The sequence below is a fragment of the Microplitis demolitor genome, chromosome 3 (assembly GCF_026212275.2).
Source record: "Microplitis demolitor isolate Queensland-Clemson2020A chromosome 3, iyMicDemo2.1a, whole genome shotgun sequence".
In the NCBI taxonomy this organism is placed as follows: domain Eukaryota; kingdom Metazoa; phylum Arthropoda; class Insecta; order Hymenoptera; family Braconidae; genus Microplitis; species Microplitis demolitor.
The window spans coordinates 532,139-552,649 of NC_068547.1; the positions used below are offsets into that span (position 1 = coordinate 532,139).

The window sequence follows — 20,511 nt, forward strand, 5'->3', positions numbered from 1 at the left end:
AAAATTACAAGTGATTACGCATTTTATTTACACCCTGTCTCTCCCTAACTCAGAGTCCAGAGTTTTTTAAAAAATCACTCCGGATATGGAGTAAATGGAGAGTTTGTCTTCAGCGAAGTGATTTTATCATGACCTGGAATTTATTTCAACCCGCATCCACTCCAGATTTAATCCACATTCACTCTATTAATTTTTTACAGTGTATTTATATTATTTTATTCTTTAATTTAATTTTCCAGTGTAAATTTATTTAACCATTCGATAAAATATTTTAGCCCTACCTTACATTAGTAATTTTTCAATTGATACCTGTCATATGTTGATCTGGTCGTCTCACTGGTTCGATTATTCATTAAATTATATTATAGATATTTAAATATATCCTATTATTATTATTAAATATAATTGGTAAGATAGGATAGTATTATTGGAACTAAGACATCATAAATATGTGTAATTTAATAAAACAATAATAATAATATTAATAATAACTGTATGGCAAAACTGACTAATATTTTATTTATGTTTGTCATTGATTAAAATTTATAATCACCGGTTTAATTGAACACCGATATTATTTAGTAAATAAATATGTTATTAGATTGCTACTTATTATGATAACAAACAATATTCAAAATTATCAGGTAGACAAAAATAATAATCAAGAGTCCATTATCTGCGCAAAAGTAAACAATGAATCAAATAATTTAAATACATGCGCTAATAAAATAGATATTGTAAATAATAATAATAATAATAACTATTATTTTTCTCTCGAGCGACCAATCGTACGGATTTGTAACAACTTGATAAAGTTTATGGAAACGTTACTTAAAATACAAAAGCCAAATAGATTAAATAGTTTTATTATTTGAGAGTGAAATGTGCAAATATAACTATAATAGTAATAAAATATATGAGAAATTTTATTTTGAAAATAGAAAAAAAAACAAATATTGTTACACGCGGTGCCTAAAAATTGAAAGCATGTAAATTTTTTCACTTATTAAAATCAAATTCCGCGTGTATTATTTAATAATAAAAAATATTTTTGATGATCACTTTCATCTTTTAAAAATCGGCCTCTTGAAATACTCGTTTGTAACTCGCTAATTTTTTTTTTTTTAACTAAAGGCCTTACGAGTTTTCTTGACGAAAAAAAATTTGAATATCGAAGCCAAAATGTTTAAATTATAATTGTTTTTGTTTCCAGTGTTAAATGTAAATGAAACGATGGATTGAGTGTGTTATTGTATAAAACTAGACAGTACGTAAACAAATAATTGAAATTCTAAAGCTGAGCAAAATTAACAATAATAATAACATGGTAGATTTTATTTTGGATACTAAAGCACAAGTTTATTCTCGATAATATCTTTCGTACTAGGAGGCCATATTAACTAGAATGAGTCATTATTGTTGAACTTTCTAGCCAGAGTATATATATACATATATACATATATATTTTATGGATAGAGTGTCTCTTGGTCTTGGTCTTTTACTAAAAGCTTTCTAATTCATATTAAAACCTAGTCCTATGTAATATTTGATAGATCGGTGGCCTATTTTGACAGGGTGTTTCGAAATACACGTTCGATTATTATATTTTTTGTCACTTTCATTATCAACTAACGTAATTAAAAATAATCAAATAAAATATATAAACAAATGATAAATATCTACATGTAGTAACTAATGTAAAGCCATTTTAAATTCAAAAAACTAAAATTCAAATATGTCTTTAATTTTGTTAAAAAAAAAAGTTGATGAATAAAATATATGATAATAGGGAATAAGAAAATTGCAGTGGTATTAAACCATATGCAAATAAGCTCAAAAACACAAAAAATGATAATCACGTTTTGAGATTTGTCTTTCCAATGAAAAAAAAAAATTATTTTCACAATAATTTTATTTTTCAGTATTTTTTTTTTAAAAACTATGTAATAAATTAATCCGAAACATTGTAATGAAATTGATATATATGAAAATTAACATTTCGAAGACCTGTCTATGTAATATGTACCTGCTTTTTTAGACGTAAGATTTAAAATGATTGAAAAGTAAGTACGCACTTGACAGTTGACAGTTGGTCGTCTCGAATGAAAAAGTATTTAGATAAATAATTTAATAAAAACATAAATAATATTATAATTAGCATTAGTATGAATTTTATTATCCCTGTTATGATAAAAAAAAATTTAATCTGTTTTCTTTTTTTTTTTTTTTTTTTTTTTTTTTGCAACAATAAAGTTGAAATATTCTTTCGAATAAAAAAAATTATTGCCCTATTTATTTGGCTTCTCATATTTCGCTGTTCATAAAAAGCAACGGACTTCCGTTTTTATTACTTTTATTATTATTTTTATTTTAAGGTTTTTTTTTATTGCAATACGCTTACGATGCTGCTACAATTGATAAAAAAATTTAAACTTCGTTCCTGAAAAAAAATAAAATATAATAATTAAAATTATACCAATGAATAATTTTTAGTATTTATAAATAAAAACTTATTTTATGTAGATATTTTAAAAATAATTGTAGTAGATTATTAATTTAAATTATGCACTAATTACTCCTTCTAAAGACTGCTCACTGAATCGTTATAATTACACGTAAATAATAATGATTTTTGGCCGTTTGTCGTGATTTTATAATCACTTACCAAAAATCCGTATCAATTATTTTAAATTGATTACGCAAACTATAATTATTTAAATATGATTCAAGTAATAATATTTATAATTATAATTAATAATATTAATAATTATAACAAAATAAGTAATAATATTTATAATCAATAAACAATATAAACTAAGAATAATTATGTTAATAATAAATAATGACCTACCATTGTCTATAAAGTGAACAATGATACAATCAACTGAACTCATAGTTCAAGAGTTTACATATGTCAATCGCCCATTATATAACAAGTAGACATGTAATAATAAAAAAAAAAAAAACCATATTATTTAAATAGAAACCCTTTATTTAATAAATAGATAATTTAATTATAAGCCCAATATTTAACTATACAGAGAAAAAGGATTTCTTGACACAAGAAATATTTTTCACTATTAATTGGAAAAAATTTATTTAGGACTGGAAAAAATTTTCTGCGTCAAGAAATCTTTTTTTTCTGTGTGAGATGACATTGTAATAATTTAAATTATTTGTCATTATATTTATTTTTTTATTGTAAATAATTGTTTTAATTTAATTTTTAATTGTATATTATTAATGGATAAATAATTATTATTGATGATGATAATAATAATGATAAGATTATTAATATTTTTACTGTAACTGGAAATATTATAAATATATTATTAAAATGATTAATTGTTTTCCAAGATATATATTTCTGATGAGGGTTTTCTGGGAAAACGATTAATTATTTTTTTATTTTAGAAATATATATATTATTGAATAAAGGGGTTCAGATACTACAAAAAAAAAATATATATATATACATATATATACATGATAAAGTGGAAATAGAAAATGAATAAAAAACAATTACAGTAGTTAGCTTGCAATTGTTGATATTTAAATCGATACATTGTATCAATATGATATATATATACATATTATTATTATTATATACATTATGAATTATGATGATATGAATTATGTGTATATTTTACTATAATGAATGACTATGAAAATAAATAAATACAAAAAGTCTTACTCATAATCCAAAGAATAAGAATGATTGAGAAGTATAATAAAGTAAATAAAAATTATCATAAAATGTTACTGTGAAATTAAATGTGGATGATAAAATGTATAGTTGGGTGGCGATGCAGAATAAATAAACAGCCAGATTTAAACCATATGACAACCTGAAATTCTGATATAAATGATTATATATGTATAAAAATTGAATAAAATGCCTCAATCGATATTCATTTTTATTTTTTATTACCGAGAGCTCCCAAAAAAAATGCCTATAAAACACAAAAAAACTCAATTAATTTAAATGTAGTCAACAATTAGCAATTTTCGAATAAATAAATAAAATGTAAGCAGAATAAAAATTTAAAAATGCATATTTACAAAATTGAAAAATCAGTACGCGCATTTTTTTAAATTTCATTATTTAAAATTTATAAATTGTCTCATATTTACCACATTTGCACTCACAAAAACTCCAATTTCAAATCACCGCCATTTTGAAAATTTATCTCCTGTATTTTATTATTAGATGTCAGCTAGCTTCAGTATCATTTTGAATTTTCGCGGCAAAATTACTAACGATCGGCTTAGAAGTTTTCTCTGTAAAATTACCAACTCAGGAGCAAACAGGAAATATTTAAAAAATAAAATATTAAATAGTACTTTCATTGTTGTCAATTAACGGTACCGTATTAACAATTATCGTTATCAACTAAGTCATGACGTTGCATGAACAGAGAACAACACTTGAAATAAAAAAAAGTTTTTATTAGACAAAAGCTTACATTACATGACGAATAATTCTGGTGTCTTGTGATACTGCCATCGTGCTGCTCTTTGGCATTGTCTTGTAGTGTTGATTTATTTCTGTGTGTTAGTTTATCTCCCTGAGCTCGTCAGCTGTTTATCAACACCAACAACACAAACTCTCTTATAATAATTTCAATTTATCCATAAGCGTAACGCTCGCTTATTAAATTGTCAACACAATGTCAGTTAATAATCATCCTCGATAAAAACAATAAGTAAAAGAAACTCTTTCGAAATCGTGTCGTGAAAATACTATACTTATATATATATACACATATAAAAGTGTACATATACATTTAACTTGTATATATAAATTAAAATCAGGGAGTCATGGTGGAAAAGTCAACTAGTCAGCTGTAGTCAGCAGTGTTTTGTGCTAACTACAGCGTACTTGCTAAATTAAACAGTAAAATTAATAATTATTATTGTTGTTGGAAACAAATGATCACCATCCCAAGTATGTGACACCAGTTAATTTAATTAGTGACATCCAAGGTTTAATTTTTTTTATTTTTATTTTTTTGTTATGTTGGCTGGTAACAGTCACAAAGAAAAAATAAGTGCCCTTGAGTGGTGAACCCTGACCATGCCAAACTCGACGACATTTTTGGAGATACGCTGACCAATCACTTGTCATCAGCGCCCACTGCTCTTTATTGTCCCGAGTTGCCTCTAGGTATTGTCTATTGTCATCTAGAAAAAAAAATAACAAAATTTATATAAATTTAAATCCTTTGTTCTGACAAAATGGGCAACTGTCTTAAGAGCAGTGGAGGTGCTCAAAATGACAACGCGACGTTATTGAATAACAGTCCGGATCCAGCAACTTCTGGGAGTTTGTCACAAGATCAACTTAATTCCCAAGCTATGCCTTACAATGTAATTTAAATATTAAGGTCTTGGTTTTAAGAAACAGTAAACAGAATAATTAAATTAATTATATTTTTCAGGAGCTGGTTGACTCGCGTTATCCAGTCGTTTCGACCCGTGAAAGACACGTGCGATCAACAGAATCCAGCATCGGTGGACTAGGTCAGGGTATTGGGATGACAACAGGCAGCATAAGAGGAACCGGACTGATGAATACGGCAGCAATGAATGAAGAGGAGCATCAGATGCGAATCGCGAAACGCATTGGACTGATCCAGCATCTGCCATCGCGAGAGTACGACGGTGCTAAAAAAGGGGAATGTGTAATCTGCATGATGGAACTGACTATTGGCGAAGCTGTTCGCTATCTTCCGTGCATGCACACTTATCATGCAATGTGCATCGACGATTGGCTTCTGCGTTCACTCACCTGTCCATCGTGCATGGAGCCCGTTGACGCGGCACTAATTAATTCTTATCATCCAACGACTTAGTTGATCTAAATTAATGCTGTCCAAGTACATATATCGAACACATTTGCCTCCAAGGCTGGTAAAATTATAAAAAAACAACTAAGATAGATCAAGAACAAATCGGGCAATAGTTATTCTGTTATCTTCAGTCTCCAAAATCATTTAAACATTTAAATTATCTCTACTCGACTTACTTTTATATTCGATAAATAACTGCAGGCGGTTTTATTATTGACTTTTTATTAATTATTATTCTGTCTTAATGAAATTTTTTTTAACATTTAATTAAGAAAAAAAATTTTAAGAAAATCATGATAGGAAATAATAAAATTTTAACTGATTTTGGATCGGAATTTGAAACTTGTACTGTTGTCTAGACAAATCCTTGAGTAATTAAAGCATCACATAATCGCGTTAAAGGCTTTGGCATTATAATATCGCTATGTTTTAACAGGCTTTATAGATAAGAATGAAGTGAAAGAAATGGAGCTGTGAAATAGTCGTTTGTTGACTGCAAATAAATATTTAAAATAACTACTTATAGATAAGTCAAAAAAAAATAAATATATAAGGTAAAAGACCCAGTACTCGATCAGGGAACTAGTACCCGTTCACTCAAGTATTCGTATGTCTATATTTACTAGATTATACTAAATATAGATATACAAATATATGGATTGATCGAGTACTAGTACCCTGGTCGGGTACTGGGTCTCTTACCTTACATAAATTATTAGAAAAAAAAGAAAAGAATTTAATACAACTATAATTAATTGTATCTGTTTATTTACTTGTATTTAATTATAAGAGTTGTACATATTCGTATGTATACATATTCAATTATTAAATACTATGTTTAACATTTCTTGGGTGGATGTCTATTACACAGATCTCGATGATACAGATCCTAAATATCCAGATTCCTCTTGATAGCCAAGCAAATGACAACCTGCTGCATAAGTTGACAACAACTTGTGTCAAGTTACAATAGCTCAAGTTGTCGTCAACTTGATTGGAATTAATTGACACCAATTTTCTGACCAGGTCTTGCAATCAGGGCCCAAGTAATCAATCACCCAGATCCTGATGACACAGACTGACTTTCTTGCTTACCAGCCGTAGATCTTGAAATAAAAATGTTTTGAATTTAAACAGACGGCGCCAAAATATTAATAAATATAAATTACAATTAAACCAAATCATTATTCGTTTCATACCACAAAGTTGGTATTGACTTGATCAATTACTCCATCCTGTATTTAAAAAGAGTGAATGTAGCAGATATGAAACAAATTTTAATTTATAATTTTATTCGATTTACATTTTGTTGAGTTATTCAAAAATTACAATAATTTCCAAATGTCTGCTACTTCACAATCATCTTTTTGAATGACATTTTTCATTGGTCAAGTTCACAAAAGCTGTGTTGATTTGACAGCTGAACAAATGGTGATGGAAATGCTGAGTAAAGTTCATAATATATATATATAACTATAAAAAAACACGCCCCCACACCAGGACCAGGTTGATGTTGTTTTATAATTGTCTTTCTGCAAATTATTTTACTAGTGCAGTAATTCTGTCTCTGTTCAAAAACTTATTGTACTTCATCATCAGTCCTGAAGAGTCCGTTGGTGTGTGTTTGAAGTCATGCTGTCTTGTATGGGCTTGTACTCGATGGTAATTAGTCATACAAGAACACATTGTACGGTGGATCATCATAAGGATATGGTCATACGTCGTTGGTTGATGTAGTGATGAGGTGAGATAATAAGTGTATTGCTGGGTTATATATATTTATTATTATATTATGTGTTCTTGAATGTTCAGTCAGTTGAGTGTTTATCTAAGCTGGTACATATCTCCTCCATAGAGGGCAATACATAAAAAATAATAATTGTGTGGTGGTGTGTTGACCGGGCAACATATGAGAACAAGTCGCTGTGCTTCCTTTTTCATAAATTAATATTCATATTGATATCCGTATAATTTATTGTGAAACCTTCAAACAAAATAACACAGGCTCTGTCCAAGAGGTTAATAATTTTATTTATTTATTTATGATATTTTATTTTATATTATTTTTATGTGCATGTGTGTCACGGTCCTTTAAATTAACGATCATTAATATAAATATCAATAAAATGGTGATTTAATTTTTTTTAGCTGCTACGTTATCAAGATTTTAAAAACAAGGCGTGGAAATAATTTTAAAAAAACGTGGATGAATTCCATCTGCTTGAATTTAGTGGGTTAACCTAATTTACGCGTCGAGTAAAAATAGTCGCCGAGTTTATTGCAGTATTTAGTTTTTTGTTTGTTTATTTCATCCGGTTAATTTATGCGATACGTAATAGTTGTGTAGATTTGTTTTTTTCTTTTTTTTTTATCAGCACCCACACTTTAAGAACGCACTTGCTCATTTTAGCCGTGGTAATATTTAATTTATTTCTTGTCCAGTTGTATTATGCGTTGGCTGTGTTTATAATGGAGGGTTTTTATTGGGCGGGAAAATCCCAAAACATTGAAATTATCAAATTAATTGATATTTTAAATAATCCTCGGTTTTTGTTAATTATTTTAATATGTGAGATGAATGTTGATGCATATGAGTAATTGTTATTATTAATATTATTATCATAATTATTGTTTTTGTTTCTAGATAACACGAGATTGAGAGCTATTAGTATTATCAAGTGTGGGTCATGCAGACCACTTGTAGAGTGATGTGATGAATAGCTGTGAGAACTCTAACGCCAGCACAAAGCTACAGGGATCCAAAAGCTCTGAGCTTTGGGAAGAGTCTACGAGCAACAGCAGCAGCATTAAAACCGTTGGAGATAATACGGATAAGTTTGATAAGAAAAGTTCTAAAACAACAAAGGGTGAGAGTGATACAACGAATGTTAACGATTCTGGTGTACCAAGAGGTACCTTGGTAATTTGTCCGCGAAATTCTGGTGGATTTTTAGGGGACCACTGTTTTTCACGTATCAAACAGCGTACTGGTTCGAGCAGCAATACTCGTAATGAATTTCGAATGGCACGAGGAAATAATAGCGGAGAACGTATACGTCCTGGTCAGAGAGGTAGACCCTTTAAAAAAAATCAAAATGACCGAGATTCAAACACCGAAGGCGGAGGCGGAGGCTATCACTCGACGTCTAGACAAAAATTTCAAGAATCGTTGAAAAACCACGACAATTCTCAGAACAAATACTACGATGATAAGCGACTAAACGGTATGGATTTATTATTTATCAACAAATTTTATTTATTTAAACGTTTATTTATTCAAATGGATTTTTATTATAAATGTAATTGCAGATGAATCAAGAGTTACTAAACTTTTACGACGACTGTGTCGGGAAAGTGACGACCATTTTTTACAACTCGCAAAACAAGTTTTGGAGAACTTTATGATACCTGAAAATCATAGATATATAAGAGGTAAATTGGAACCAATATGTGAATATCTCCTTGATGCGTTACGATTGACTCCGGATACCGAATCACAGAGACAAATTATTAAATGTTTTGCTTACATTGGTTTTATTGCTGATCGTGAATTTAAAAGGTTCTTATTACCTCTCAAATTATTCAATTTTTTTTTCCCATCTCTCTGTATCATAATCAAATAAAATTTAAAATGATAAATTTTCTAGATACTTGGAGTGGATATTCGGAAAGTGTACGAGCGAGCGTAAGGATGACATAAAATGTTTGCTGTTAAAATCATTGGGAGAAACTTTGAAAATGGATACCGGGATGGAGAAGTTGAATGACTTTGCTGTGGTAATTATTTATTTATAAAAATATTTAAATAATAATTTAATTAATAATTTCTCTTCAATTCCAGACAATAATATCTCGCCTGCAAGCGACTTTGGAAAACGTTGAAAAGCCAGACCTACTCATGGCAACAGTCGATGTCATTCTTATTGTCATTGAATCCTGTCCGGAAGTTTTTTCAAATTATTTTCGTGATACTGTTGATATATTAGTTGGGTGGCACATAGATTTTACTCAATCAAAAAAAATAATTGCTTATGCAAGTCGAAGTTTAAGAAAGCTAGAGACATTTTGGATTTCTGATATGCAATTTACTTTGACGCTACTCAGTCAATTTCTCGAGGACATGGAGAGCTACGACGAAGAGCTGACATTACCCGGCTCTGGAAGAAGTTCACCAGGCGATGAACCTATTCCTGGACCTAAAGAATGTATATTGAGAATAACTTCACTTATTTCAGTTTTTAATACAGTTGTTAAAAGCGTTTCCGATAATCTGAATCCAAGTATTAATCCTGCTGTCCAATGGAGCTTCTTGACTGAGTGTCTATTAAAAATGTTGAGGACTGTAATGAAGGCCATCGAAGTTGATGAAAATAGAGATGACAATAATGATATACAGGATGAAAATTCCAGCGACAATGTTGATAATCTCGTTGATTATGTAAAAGATTTAAAATTATCACAAAAAAATATCGACACGTTAATTAGAAATGTTAATCAAGATGGAGTTAATAATCAACAAAATTTAATAAAAGTTATTAAATCATTAAATTACGGAAGAAGAAAAGATGATAGAAAAAATTCATTTGATTCAATTGTTAATTCTACGTTAGATAAAGACAAAGAACAGTTACTGATTAAATTAATAAAATCATTGGGGTTGAAAAAGGGGAATAATAAAAATGAAGATGCGTCGCGGGAAAAAGAAGAGTTGATAATCGTCGCCAATGAGTGTGCTTACCACCTTTTGGGATTTCTGCAAACGCGTATTACTAAAAATCACGATTTACTCTACGAGTTCATAGATCTTCAATTAAGTAAAATAAATATTTTTCTAGACGACACAATTATTTCTACACTGCACATTATTGCTAAGGTTATCAGGGAGGTATCAGCAAATCTACCACTGGAAATTGTATACAAGCTTCTCGGCAGCGATTCTGTTCTACTTAAATTACGTTTGAGAAATTCAATTGCCATGCAAGAGGCAAGTTTATCTGTTTATCACAGTCTTCTAGGATTAAAAAATATTCCTTTGCTACAAGAAGCATATCGTTACATACTCGGTGATCTAGAGATCGCTTATAAACTAATAATTAAAAATTTACCAAGCTTTGTCACAAATAATCCTCTCGGTGACATGAATTACAAAGCAAATGACGCTGAAATAATAATTATTTTCATTTTACGCGCACTTTCTGATTTAGCCAATGCCAGTAATTCAATAATAGGCATGTGGGCATTAAAACCAAGTATTTTAGAATTACTGGCTGTTAAAATGTGTCCTTATGATGTGGATTTATCAAAAAATAATCCACTTCTTCAGTACAGTATTTTGTATCTATTGTACGCTCATTGTTCCCGATACAATCATTTCGTTCCCAGCTCAAGTCTTATATCAGGATCGACTCATTGCCGTTCTATTGACATATTTCCCGGCACAATTGATGTACCAACAGCTTCACCAACAAGCGGCCACTTGTCAACTATTTTAAATTTAATTGTTAAATGTTTTGAAATAAATACACCGGAAAAAACATTTTTGTTACTTTCTACGTGGATAAAAGAGATATTTATTCAAGCTGAGAAATATCTAAGTATTCTCAATCAAACAGACGAATGTAAAATGATTGTTTCAAGTTTATTGTCATGTGGAGCAATGACTAATAATAAAATATCAATGTCAATTTGTGATAATCTTGAAATTCTGATAAGTGACAAGAAAGTTATGTGGCCAGAGTCGATTTACATTAAAATTGTTGATCTTTCAATCCTACATCTTACGTCTTATGACAAAATATTACGAAGTAAATATGGTAATTTACTTATGCACATTCCTATTAATATTGTAATACCAAGAATCAATCGTCAGTGTCTTCAATCAGAGACAAAAAAACAACGGGTCATTGATAATTATTCAATAGAATCTCTGATTATAGCTCAGAGACTCCACATGCGAGGTCATCACAATGAAACTCACAATAGTACAGCCAGTAATAGTCCAAATAATGGCTATGGAGAAATGCAGTCTCAGCATTTTAAAACTTATATGGCATTTTTACTCCAAGATTACAACTTTGATGCATTGGGTTTGTCGGAAATATTTACTTTGTGCTGGCCAGTAATATCGCGGAATAAAATAACCGCTAAAATGTACGAATTCGGTATGACAAATCAATCATTTTTATTTTTCTGGAGCGGCATTGAAGCAGCCCAGCATTGTGTGCTAAATAAATTACGTACTGCATTAGGAAAACCTCAAGAAACATTCACTACAATTGAAGGAGCTCTTAAAACTCTTGCTCGTGATATTTCTTGCAAACCGGAAGTATCAAAAAATGATAAACATGGTCTTGATTATTCACTTCACGAGCATACGAGGGTAAGATTGTTTGTTGAATTTCTGGAACATTTGGAAAGAATGATTCATAATGCAGCTGAAGGATGTGCTGTTTCTCTGTCACCTTTACCCAAACCTGTGAGAACATTTTTCCATACAAATAAATCAACTTGCCGGGAATGGTTGAATCGTATACGATTGGCTCTGTGTGTTGTATCTCTTCACGCAGGACTGGCTACAAATGCGCTGCGCAATGGCCAGCGTCTGCTGGAAGACTTGAGTGACACTGAAATGATACAGGGACCAGAGTTTGAAAGAGCGACATTGTGCACAGCTCAGGCTTTGGTGATGTTGGGCGAAGCTGAAGCTTTACAAGGATTATATATTTACACAAAAGAACGGGACAGAAAATTTTTGTGGTTGAAAGCAGCCATGGAAGAAGCTTCCGGTCGCTACGAAAGTGCAGCTGAGAGTTACAAAATTATATTGAAAGAACATCCGTCAACTAAATTCGAAGATCTAGAGCTGGAAGTAAATACTGAGTCAGCTAAAGTAGAAGGGGATACTCAGGTCGCGGTGTTTGTGATGCAGCGGTTGGCTAGATGCTACTCTGCAGTTGGAGATTGGGAGCAACTGGAGGCCTGGAAAATTCGTGAAGCTGAGATTCTTAAGCGAGAGAGCAATGATATTTTGAAAAGACAAATGCAGACTCATTCAAATTCAAAGCAGGCCACGTGCTTGAAAGATTTTGAAATGGGCAAAGTATCAACGCTCGAAGAACTTTCTGATTGGACGTTGCTCGATGAAAAGGCAACTACCAATTGGAGCTGCTCTAAAACAATTGCCGAATGTTCAAACACGTTAACTAATATCGCTCTGAGAGTCCATGCTGGTGATAACAGTGATGATTTTAAGAAGAATGTTGAATTTAGCAAGAAAGTTGCTGCTAAAATTATTGAAGAGGGTCTACGAAATATGCCCTCTGAGTATTTGACTGATTCGATTCTTTTGCAATACTCAGCGTCCAGTCTTGAGAATCTCCTCGACCAGAAAAAAGTCGACATGTTTGATCTTTTGCGTGTAAATAAAATTAAAAATCTTGGATCCAATACGATGACTCAAATCCTCTGGTGGTCAGAATATTTGGCAAAAATACCAAACAATAATTTATCAGCTGCTGATCAGGTTGCGAGTTTGAGATTGGATTTGGCCAAAAGTGCGCGCAAAGAGGGTAATTTCAAATTAGCTAAACGTCAAATTGAAAAGTATTTTGTTAACGAACAACTTCTCGGAGACTTTGATTATAAATTTTGTGACATAACTGCCAATATTATTGAGCAACCGATCAATATTAATTGGACTAAAAATAACATGTGTGCATTTAAAGAGATGTCAAAATTACTGTACACCATGGACTCAATTGAAGACGCGGTGAAAGTTTGCAGTGTCACGGCTCTCGGAATATCACGAGCAATTATAAATGATGGAGATGAAATAAATGAATTGAGAGAAACAGGAACTAAATTGATGCTTACTTTGGGTAAATGGATACAACAACAAGAAATAAATGTCACAAATAATGCTCAGCTAAATCAGCTTCTTCAATTCGAAGCTCTGCACAATGACGGACTAATGGACAAATTATTTGGACAGACAACAGAGCTGATTCCACACTCAGATATGGTGATTGGAAAGCTGATGCAATTAGGAGTTAATCAATGTCCGGATTTCCCAGCCGTCTGGGCGAATTTTGCCGGGTGGTGTTACAAATGGGGGCGTAAAATTGTTGACAATTCACAATCTGGACAATTGACAGAAGTTGATGTAAGCAATATTCGTGATCTTCTTCCAGCTGACATTACAGAGGCTGATTCGAATGCCATACTGTCAATATTGAGTCAAAATAAAAGTATTCCTGAAGATGAAGGTGATATTGAGACGAATGATGTTAAAACTTCCGATATGATTGAAAATCAATTGCGTCAAGTGCCGGCGCTGGTGCAATCTCCTAATCAACATCTAGGTTTGCTTGTAGATATATGGCGTCAAGCGCAAAAACGAATTTATTCTTATTACGAGCTTGCAGCAAACGCTTACTTCAAATTCTTGGAATTGACGAATAATGAATCAAATGATTGTGCTACAATAACTGCTACTCTACGGCTGCTGAGACTTATCGTTAAACACGCTCTGGAGCTTCAAGATGTACTGGAGACTGGACTCTCTACTACACCCACTGGACCCTGGAAAGAAATAATTCCTCAATTATTTTCACGACTAAGTCATCCTGAATCTTATGTCCGTACAAGAGTTTCAGAACTACTATGTCGTGTTGCTGAAAATAGTCCTCATCTGATCACGTTTCCTACAGTCGTAGGAGCAGTTACGGATCATCCAAAAGATTTCGAAGAGCTTCCAACAAGATACGAAAATTCACCGAATGATTTTGATTTTGATGAAGACGATGGTGAAGCGGCGATCGCTTTGTCCTCAGTAACTACCAGCGAAACTGCTGATTCTCATAATGATGAAAACAAAACTTTTATGGACGCATGCTTTGCTCAGTTGGCTGATTGTCTCTCCAATGAAAATCACGACTCTGTTAATCATGTCAAGATACTCGTGAAAGAATTGCGTAGAATAACTCTACTGTGGGACGAATTATGGCTGGCAACTTTCTGTCAACATCACACTGAGTTTTCGAAAAAATTCGAACAATTGGAGCAGGAAGTACAAAAAGTACTGGACAATGTGTGGTTGTCTAGTGATGAAAAAGAAAAGCTTATTGCTGAAAAACACAGAATTATTGTCAAGCCAATCATATTCGTGCTGGAAAACCTTCTGGCCATCACCTCAGTTCCTGCAGAGACACCGCACGAGAAATTATTCCAAGAAAAGTTTTCGCCGTGTATTGAAGAAGTCGTGCGGAGATTGAAAAATCCTAAGAATCCAGCAAAACCGCAGTTGTCATCAACGCCATTGAAGCAATTAGAAGCTAAATTGGCCCAAAAAGTTAACAAAAGAGGCAACCATACATTGAGTATGGCTGACATAAGTCCCATACTTGCAAATATGAAGGATACGTGCATCGCAATGCCCGGTGTATTTGCGACAGATCGTAATAATAAAATAGTGACAATAAGGTCTGTAGATAATGTTGTACAAATTCTTCCAACAAAAACAAAACCGAAAAAATTGATGTTTCATGGATCGGATGGTCATGTATATACATATCTATTTAAGGGCTTAGAAGATCTCCATTTAGACGAGCGTATTATGCAGTTTCTCAGCATCTGTAACACAATGATGTCAAAAAATAATGACACGAGAAAAGTTTACCGAGCACGGCATTATTCAGTGATACCACTGGGACCAAGATCTGGATTAATTCAATGGGTTGATGGTGTTACGCCGCTCTTTGCTCTGTACAAAAGATGGCAACAACGAGAAAGTACTATGGCGGGAAATCGTGGTACGGGTAATTCAACAGCTGTCATGAGACCATCTGAATTATTTTACAATAAACTAGCTCCGCTGTTAAAAGAACACGGTATTCCATTGGAAAATAGAAAAGAGTGGCCGCTTCCAGTTCTCAAACAAGTTTTGTCGGAATTGATGACAGAAACACCTAAAGATTTATTGGCCAAAGAGATATGGTGCAATAGTATCAATGCTGGTAACTGGTGGCAAGCAACTAAAAGTTATTCTTACTCGGTTGCAGTAATGTCGATAATTGGTTACATAATTGGTTTAGGTGACCGTCATTTAGATAATGTTCTAGTTGATCTAAATACCGGCGAAGTTGTTCATATTGATTACAACGTTTGTTTTGAGAAGGGAAAAACTCTGCGTGTTCCTGAAAAAGTTCCTTTCAGAATGACTCCGAATATAAAGACTGCGCTTGGAGTAACTGGCGTTGAAGGAATATTCCGACTGGCTTGTGAGCATACTTTGAGAGTCATGCGCCGTGGTCGAGAAACTCTGCTGACATTACTGGAAGCTTTTGTCTACGATCCACTGGTAGATTGGCGTGCCGGTGCTGAGCACAGCATCGCAAGCTACGGAACCTGTCAAGCAAGAGCCCGATGTGCGGGAATTGGCAGAAAAGAGTTAGAAAAAGAGCTTACTCGTGCAATGTTCATTGTAAGAATTGCTGAAATGCGGGTAGAATGGCAAATCAACCGTGATCTGATGATCCGGGCGCTTCCAATGCTCTCGTGTCATCTGGCAGAGTGGCTAGAGACCAATGAGTCATTGCGTCAATGTCAGGATTTACTGCAGGATCGCCATCAACAGTTGGGTTTAGTGAAAGAAGCTCAGGCTATCGGGCGCAATCATTCTTTGTACTCGGTTATTGATAGGTACAATTCCATAAAAAGAGCAAGAGATGCTTATGAAAAAGCTCAGCTGGGATTGAAAGACAAGATGGAGGAGTGCGAGAAGCAAATAAGCATGCATAATATTGCTTTAGCAACTGTCAGAGGACCACAATTGGCACGATGGCTCGCAGAATACGGAACCCCTTCGATAACTCGCGACGATCATATGGTTTTCGATTTGGTGAAAGAGTTCCTTCAAAATGCCGGACAAAATCAAATGATTTTGCAGTGCGAACAATCGGAAAATGAGCTGACACAATTAGCCTCACAAGAATCATTATTAATCCGTTCGTGTCTTGATTTGCTGAGTCAGTACTCCGCTATTTGCAGTCTGTATCCTCTGAGCACACTTGCTCAACATCGCACTGTCGCTTATCACTCATTTGCCGGCAAATTGTTAACCACGAGATCAACTGAAATTTGTAATGAAGTAATGTCACAATTTGAAGCAGCTTATCAGCCGGCAGCAGTAAATGATTCACGAGTACAAAAAATTGTTGGATTTTCTTATCAAGTCCAAGTAATTATGAACGAGGTAAAAGAACGATATAGTAAATATTACGAGCGTATGGTTGCAAATGAAGGACTACCTGAAGCTCAAGTAAGAATTGACCAAATATATGCTGATAGTATTGTGCAAATAAATTCATTTTTGAAGAGAGACAAGTCAGCCGACAAAGCTTTAGAGTTGGTAAATATCACCGCGCTATGTGCTTTAAATAAAAGGTACCTGATGATGGAGGGGGCTGCCAAGTGCGCTGGCGAGTGCTTGGTGGATTTAACATTAAGAGAAGGTGAATGGTTTTTGGATGAAATGCGTTTAATGTCTTCCTTAATTGTCGAGTTAACGAGTCTCATACCGATTGATTTACAATTGTCTGCGGCGACAGCAGCAGCAGCTAATCAATCTGAAGATGAAATATTGATAGTACGTACTCTCGAATGCCTTAAGAGTGCGGACGCGATTTACAGAGGACTTCAAGAACTTAATTATAATTTCCATATGATTATACTGCCAGAGGCATTGAAAACAATCATTACTGAGGAACCAAGTGTTATGGTGATGATTAATGAGATAGAAGATATAATAGTGTCCAGTGGAAGACCACTAGCTGAATTATTATCACAATTAGAGATTCATTTACGTTGCACACTTATGGATATGGAAGGACCACAAACTGTTGTACAAAGTATTGTTTCAAATATGCGATTGAGATTCGAAGCTTTATTATCAAGATCTGTTGAAATTAATCAAGACTCCAGCTCTGAGTCTCTAACACCGGGGCAGATGTTGCTGATGGGATTTAACGGACTGTTTGAAAAATTACAGGTTGAAGGAAACGCGCTGATTGCTACTCTTGGTAGTCTTGATATCCCTACATGCTGGAAAAAAATAGATCAGATAAGAGAAGCTAAAGAAATAGCAGTACCGATATTTCATGAAGCTGCGCGTCGTGTTTTGGACGATATTTTTTTGATAAAAAGATTACATACTATAAATGAATTTTTTTCAATGTGTCGTGAGATTGCGAATGCTTTCAAAGGCGCTGATGGAGTGATGAATATTTATGATGACGACAGATTAAATAAACCAGTTAAAATTTTCACTGCCGATTTTGTTTCACGTCAGCTTCTAGGAGTTATTTCTCAAACTTTAGCTATCGCTATTTGTCTTTTATTGCAGCGCATGGGTTTAAATGTAACTGGGGAAATTGAACAGCGAGATATTGGCGCTGAAAGTAAAGTTTCTATTGAAGAGTTGTGTCGGAAAATAGTGGACACGAATTTGAAAACTGGCGCTATATCTGGAACAGTTTACGGCCAAGCAGGATCGTTGATCAGCACTTTGGAAAGTATTTGGAGACGTAAGCAGTGCTCGAGAGTATCACAGCAGGGTGTTGAAATAGCACGTGGTACACTTCAGAGATTGCAAATTCAGTTTACGGCCCACCATTGGATACACGAAGACAGTTTACTGCTTGCACGTACAAATCTAAGTACAATAAATCCTTTAAATCGTCCGACGTTTATGCTAGAGCTCAGAAAAACATCAGCAGCTCTTTCGAGTTTGCAGTCACGAGTATGCGAAGCCCGGGATCAACAGCAAAATCTCGTAGCCAGCGTTGATCAACGTCTCAAGTGGGCTGCCGGAGCTAATCCAGCTCTAGCAGAAGTAATGGCTGCCTTCGATAACGCCGTGCTGTCATCAAATGAAAAACTAACTCGTCAACAGAATCTCGCTCTCATTATCACGACAACTTGCAACTCTATTTTACATTACGAAGCACTTAGAACAAAAACTTCTGAAAGTATTACGCACGACGCAAATTTTATAAAATTAATAAAACAGTGGGAAGAGAGTTGTATGCTACGCACTAATTTAGCCGTTAATATTTCAACGATCGAAGAAAATCTTGTGGAATTACTTCAACTGGAAAATAACATCGACGCCAATTGGCTGAGACGGGCGGAAAAAATAACGTCAGACGCTATTTTGGAGAACCAGCTGATACTTAAGAAGAAACAAGAATCGCATGCTATGGCGCATCTTCATCTACGAGAAAGGACCGCGGATATTCAAGGACTCTTGTCTGAACACCATCGGCTGATGACTGACGTGCGAGGATTACTCAAAACTATGCTGAAACAAGAGAATAAATCCGGGCTCGGTGAATTCCTTTCCGAGTATCGAATTTTCATTGAAGGAATATCTGGTATGGTGAAAGATCTAGAAGCGGATAATCTTGAGCCTCTGAGAGTTATTGAAGCTGAGGGTCAACTGGGAACTCTTTTAAGTAAAGTATCAAGCGTCTACGACGAGCTATTGGAGTTTGCAAACGAATCTAGGAACGGGGTTAAGCCGAAATTTATTGATGAAAATATTGGAATTAAAAAGAAAAGTAAACTGATGCGACAGGATACGAACATTTGTTTCAGTCCGCGGAAAGGAGTTCCGTTGACTAGAGACCCTACTACAGGCAAAGGTAATTTACTTTAGTTATTCATTGGACTGCTTTTAAAACTTGAGTTTAATTAAATAATTATTTTTTTTCAGCTGTACAAGAGAGAAATGTGTACGCGTTAAATGTCTGGCGACGCGTGCGCATGAAACTGGAGGGCCGCGATCCAAATCCGTCACGTAAATACACGACAGCTGAACAAGTGGAGTACGTAATCCGCGAGGCGCAAAATTTCGACAATTTGGCCCTGCTCTATGAGGGTTGGACTCCGTGGGTGTGAACGCGCGGATGCCGACGCAACCGCGTCGTTGGGTTTGACTCTCAATTAATTAATGGTACTCACGTGTGTTGTACCTAATTAAAGATCGTCGTTCTACTACCTCGTAGCGGCATTAAATACCGATTACGATTGGCCAGATGTGCTCCTCAGTGTCCGCACATCATACCGATGAAAGCCAAACATACAATCAGCAAAAAATAAAAAGCGCTCGAGAAACATCCACATCCGTATATTAAACAATGCGCGAATATTTAATATTGTTGGAAGCTTTTTTTTAAAATCTCACTCAATTAATCCGTACCCTTCAGTAATAATTACAACTCAGTCATATCTTCCTGGTCTTTGAACATTTATTCAAATAATATCATGGTAATAATAATAATCATAATAATAGTGATTAATTAAATGGAGTATTCGCGCAGTCTTAATATTGGCAGTTTTATATACGGATTGAAAACTCCTACTGGAGTTTTACCCAGGTATGGATATCTATTGTTCAACAATTTAAATTTTATCGATATCGCGCCTGTTATTTAAATTTCATTTAACTTTTATTTAAAATACAAATTATTAAAAATTAACAGTTGCAATTAATCGATGTCGAGAGTTGGTTATTAAATAAATTATTTATAACAATAAATACATAAATTGTATGAAAAAAATTAACACTTGTTTTTTTTTTTCTCATGTTTTGGATGTTAAT

At 33.6% G+C, this 20,511-nt stretch overlaps 2 protein-coding genes across 5 annotated transcripts; both read left to right on the forward strand.

Annotated features, from left to right (window-relative positions):
* The first annotated feature begins 4,395 nt into the window (after positions 1 to 4,395).
* Positions 4,396 to 6,699, forward strand: LOC103580551 (RING finger protein 11). Its single transcript, XM_008562360.3, has 3 exons — positions 4,396 to 4,948; positions 5,035 to 5,370; positions 5,442 to 6,699. The coding sequence occupies exons 2-3, from the start codon at positions 5,239 to 5,241 to the stop codon at positions 5,853 to 5,855; spliced, it is 546 nt and encodes a 181-aa protein (XP_008560582.1). The 5' UTR covers positions 4,396 to 4,948; positions 5,035 to 5,238; the 3' UTR covers positions 5,856 to 6,699.
* A 750-nt stretch (positions 6,700 to 7,449) lies between these two features.
* Positions 7,450 to 20,438, forward strand: LOC103580530 (serine/threonine-protein kinase SMG1). 4 transcript variants are annotated; one of them, XM_008562338.2, is made up of 7 exons: positions 7,450 to 7,870; positions 8,497 to 8,719; positions 8,807 to 9,076; positions 9,162 to 9,411; positions 9,500 to 9,629; positions 9,694 to 19,552; positions 19,624 to 20,438. In XM_008562338.2, exons 2-7 carry the CDS (start codon positions 8,566 to 8,568, stop codon positions 19,806 to 19,808), a joined length of 10,848 nt encoding a protein of 3,615 aa, XP_008560560.1. In that variant the 5' UTR covers positions 7,450 to 7,870; positions 8,497 to 8,565; the 3' UTR covers positions 19,809 to 20,438. The 4 variants fall into 4 exon arrangements, with proteins under 4 accessions (XP_008560560.1, XP_008560545.1, XP_008560538.1 ...); XM_008562323.3 differs by having other exon boundaries at positions 7,450 to 7,596; positions 7,665 to 7,870; positions 8,497 to 9,076; XM_008562316.3 differs by having other exon boundaries at positions 8,497 to 9,076.
* The last annotated feature ends 73 nt before the right edge of the window (positions 20,439 to 20,511 follow it).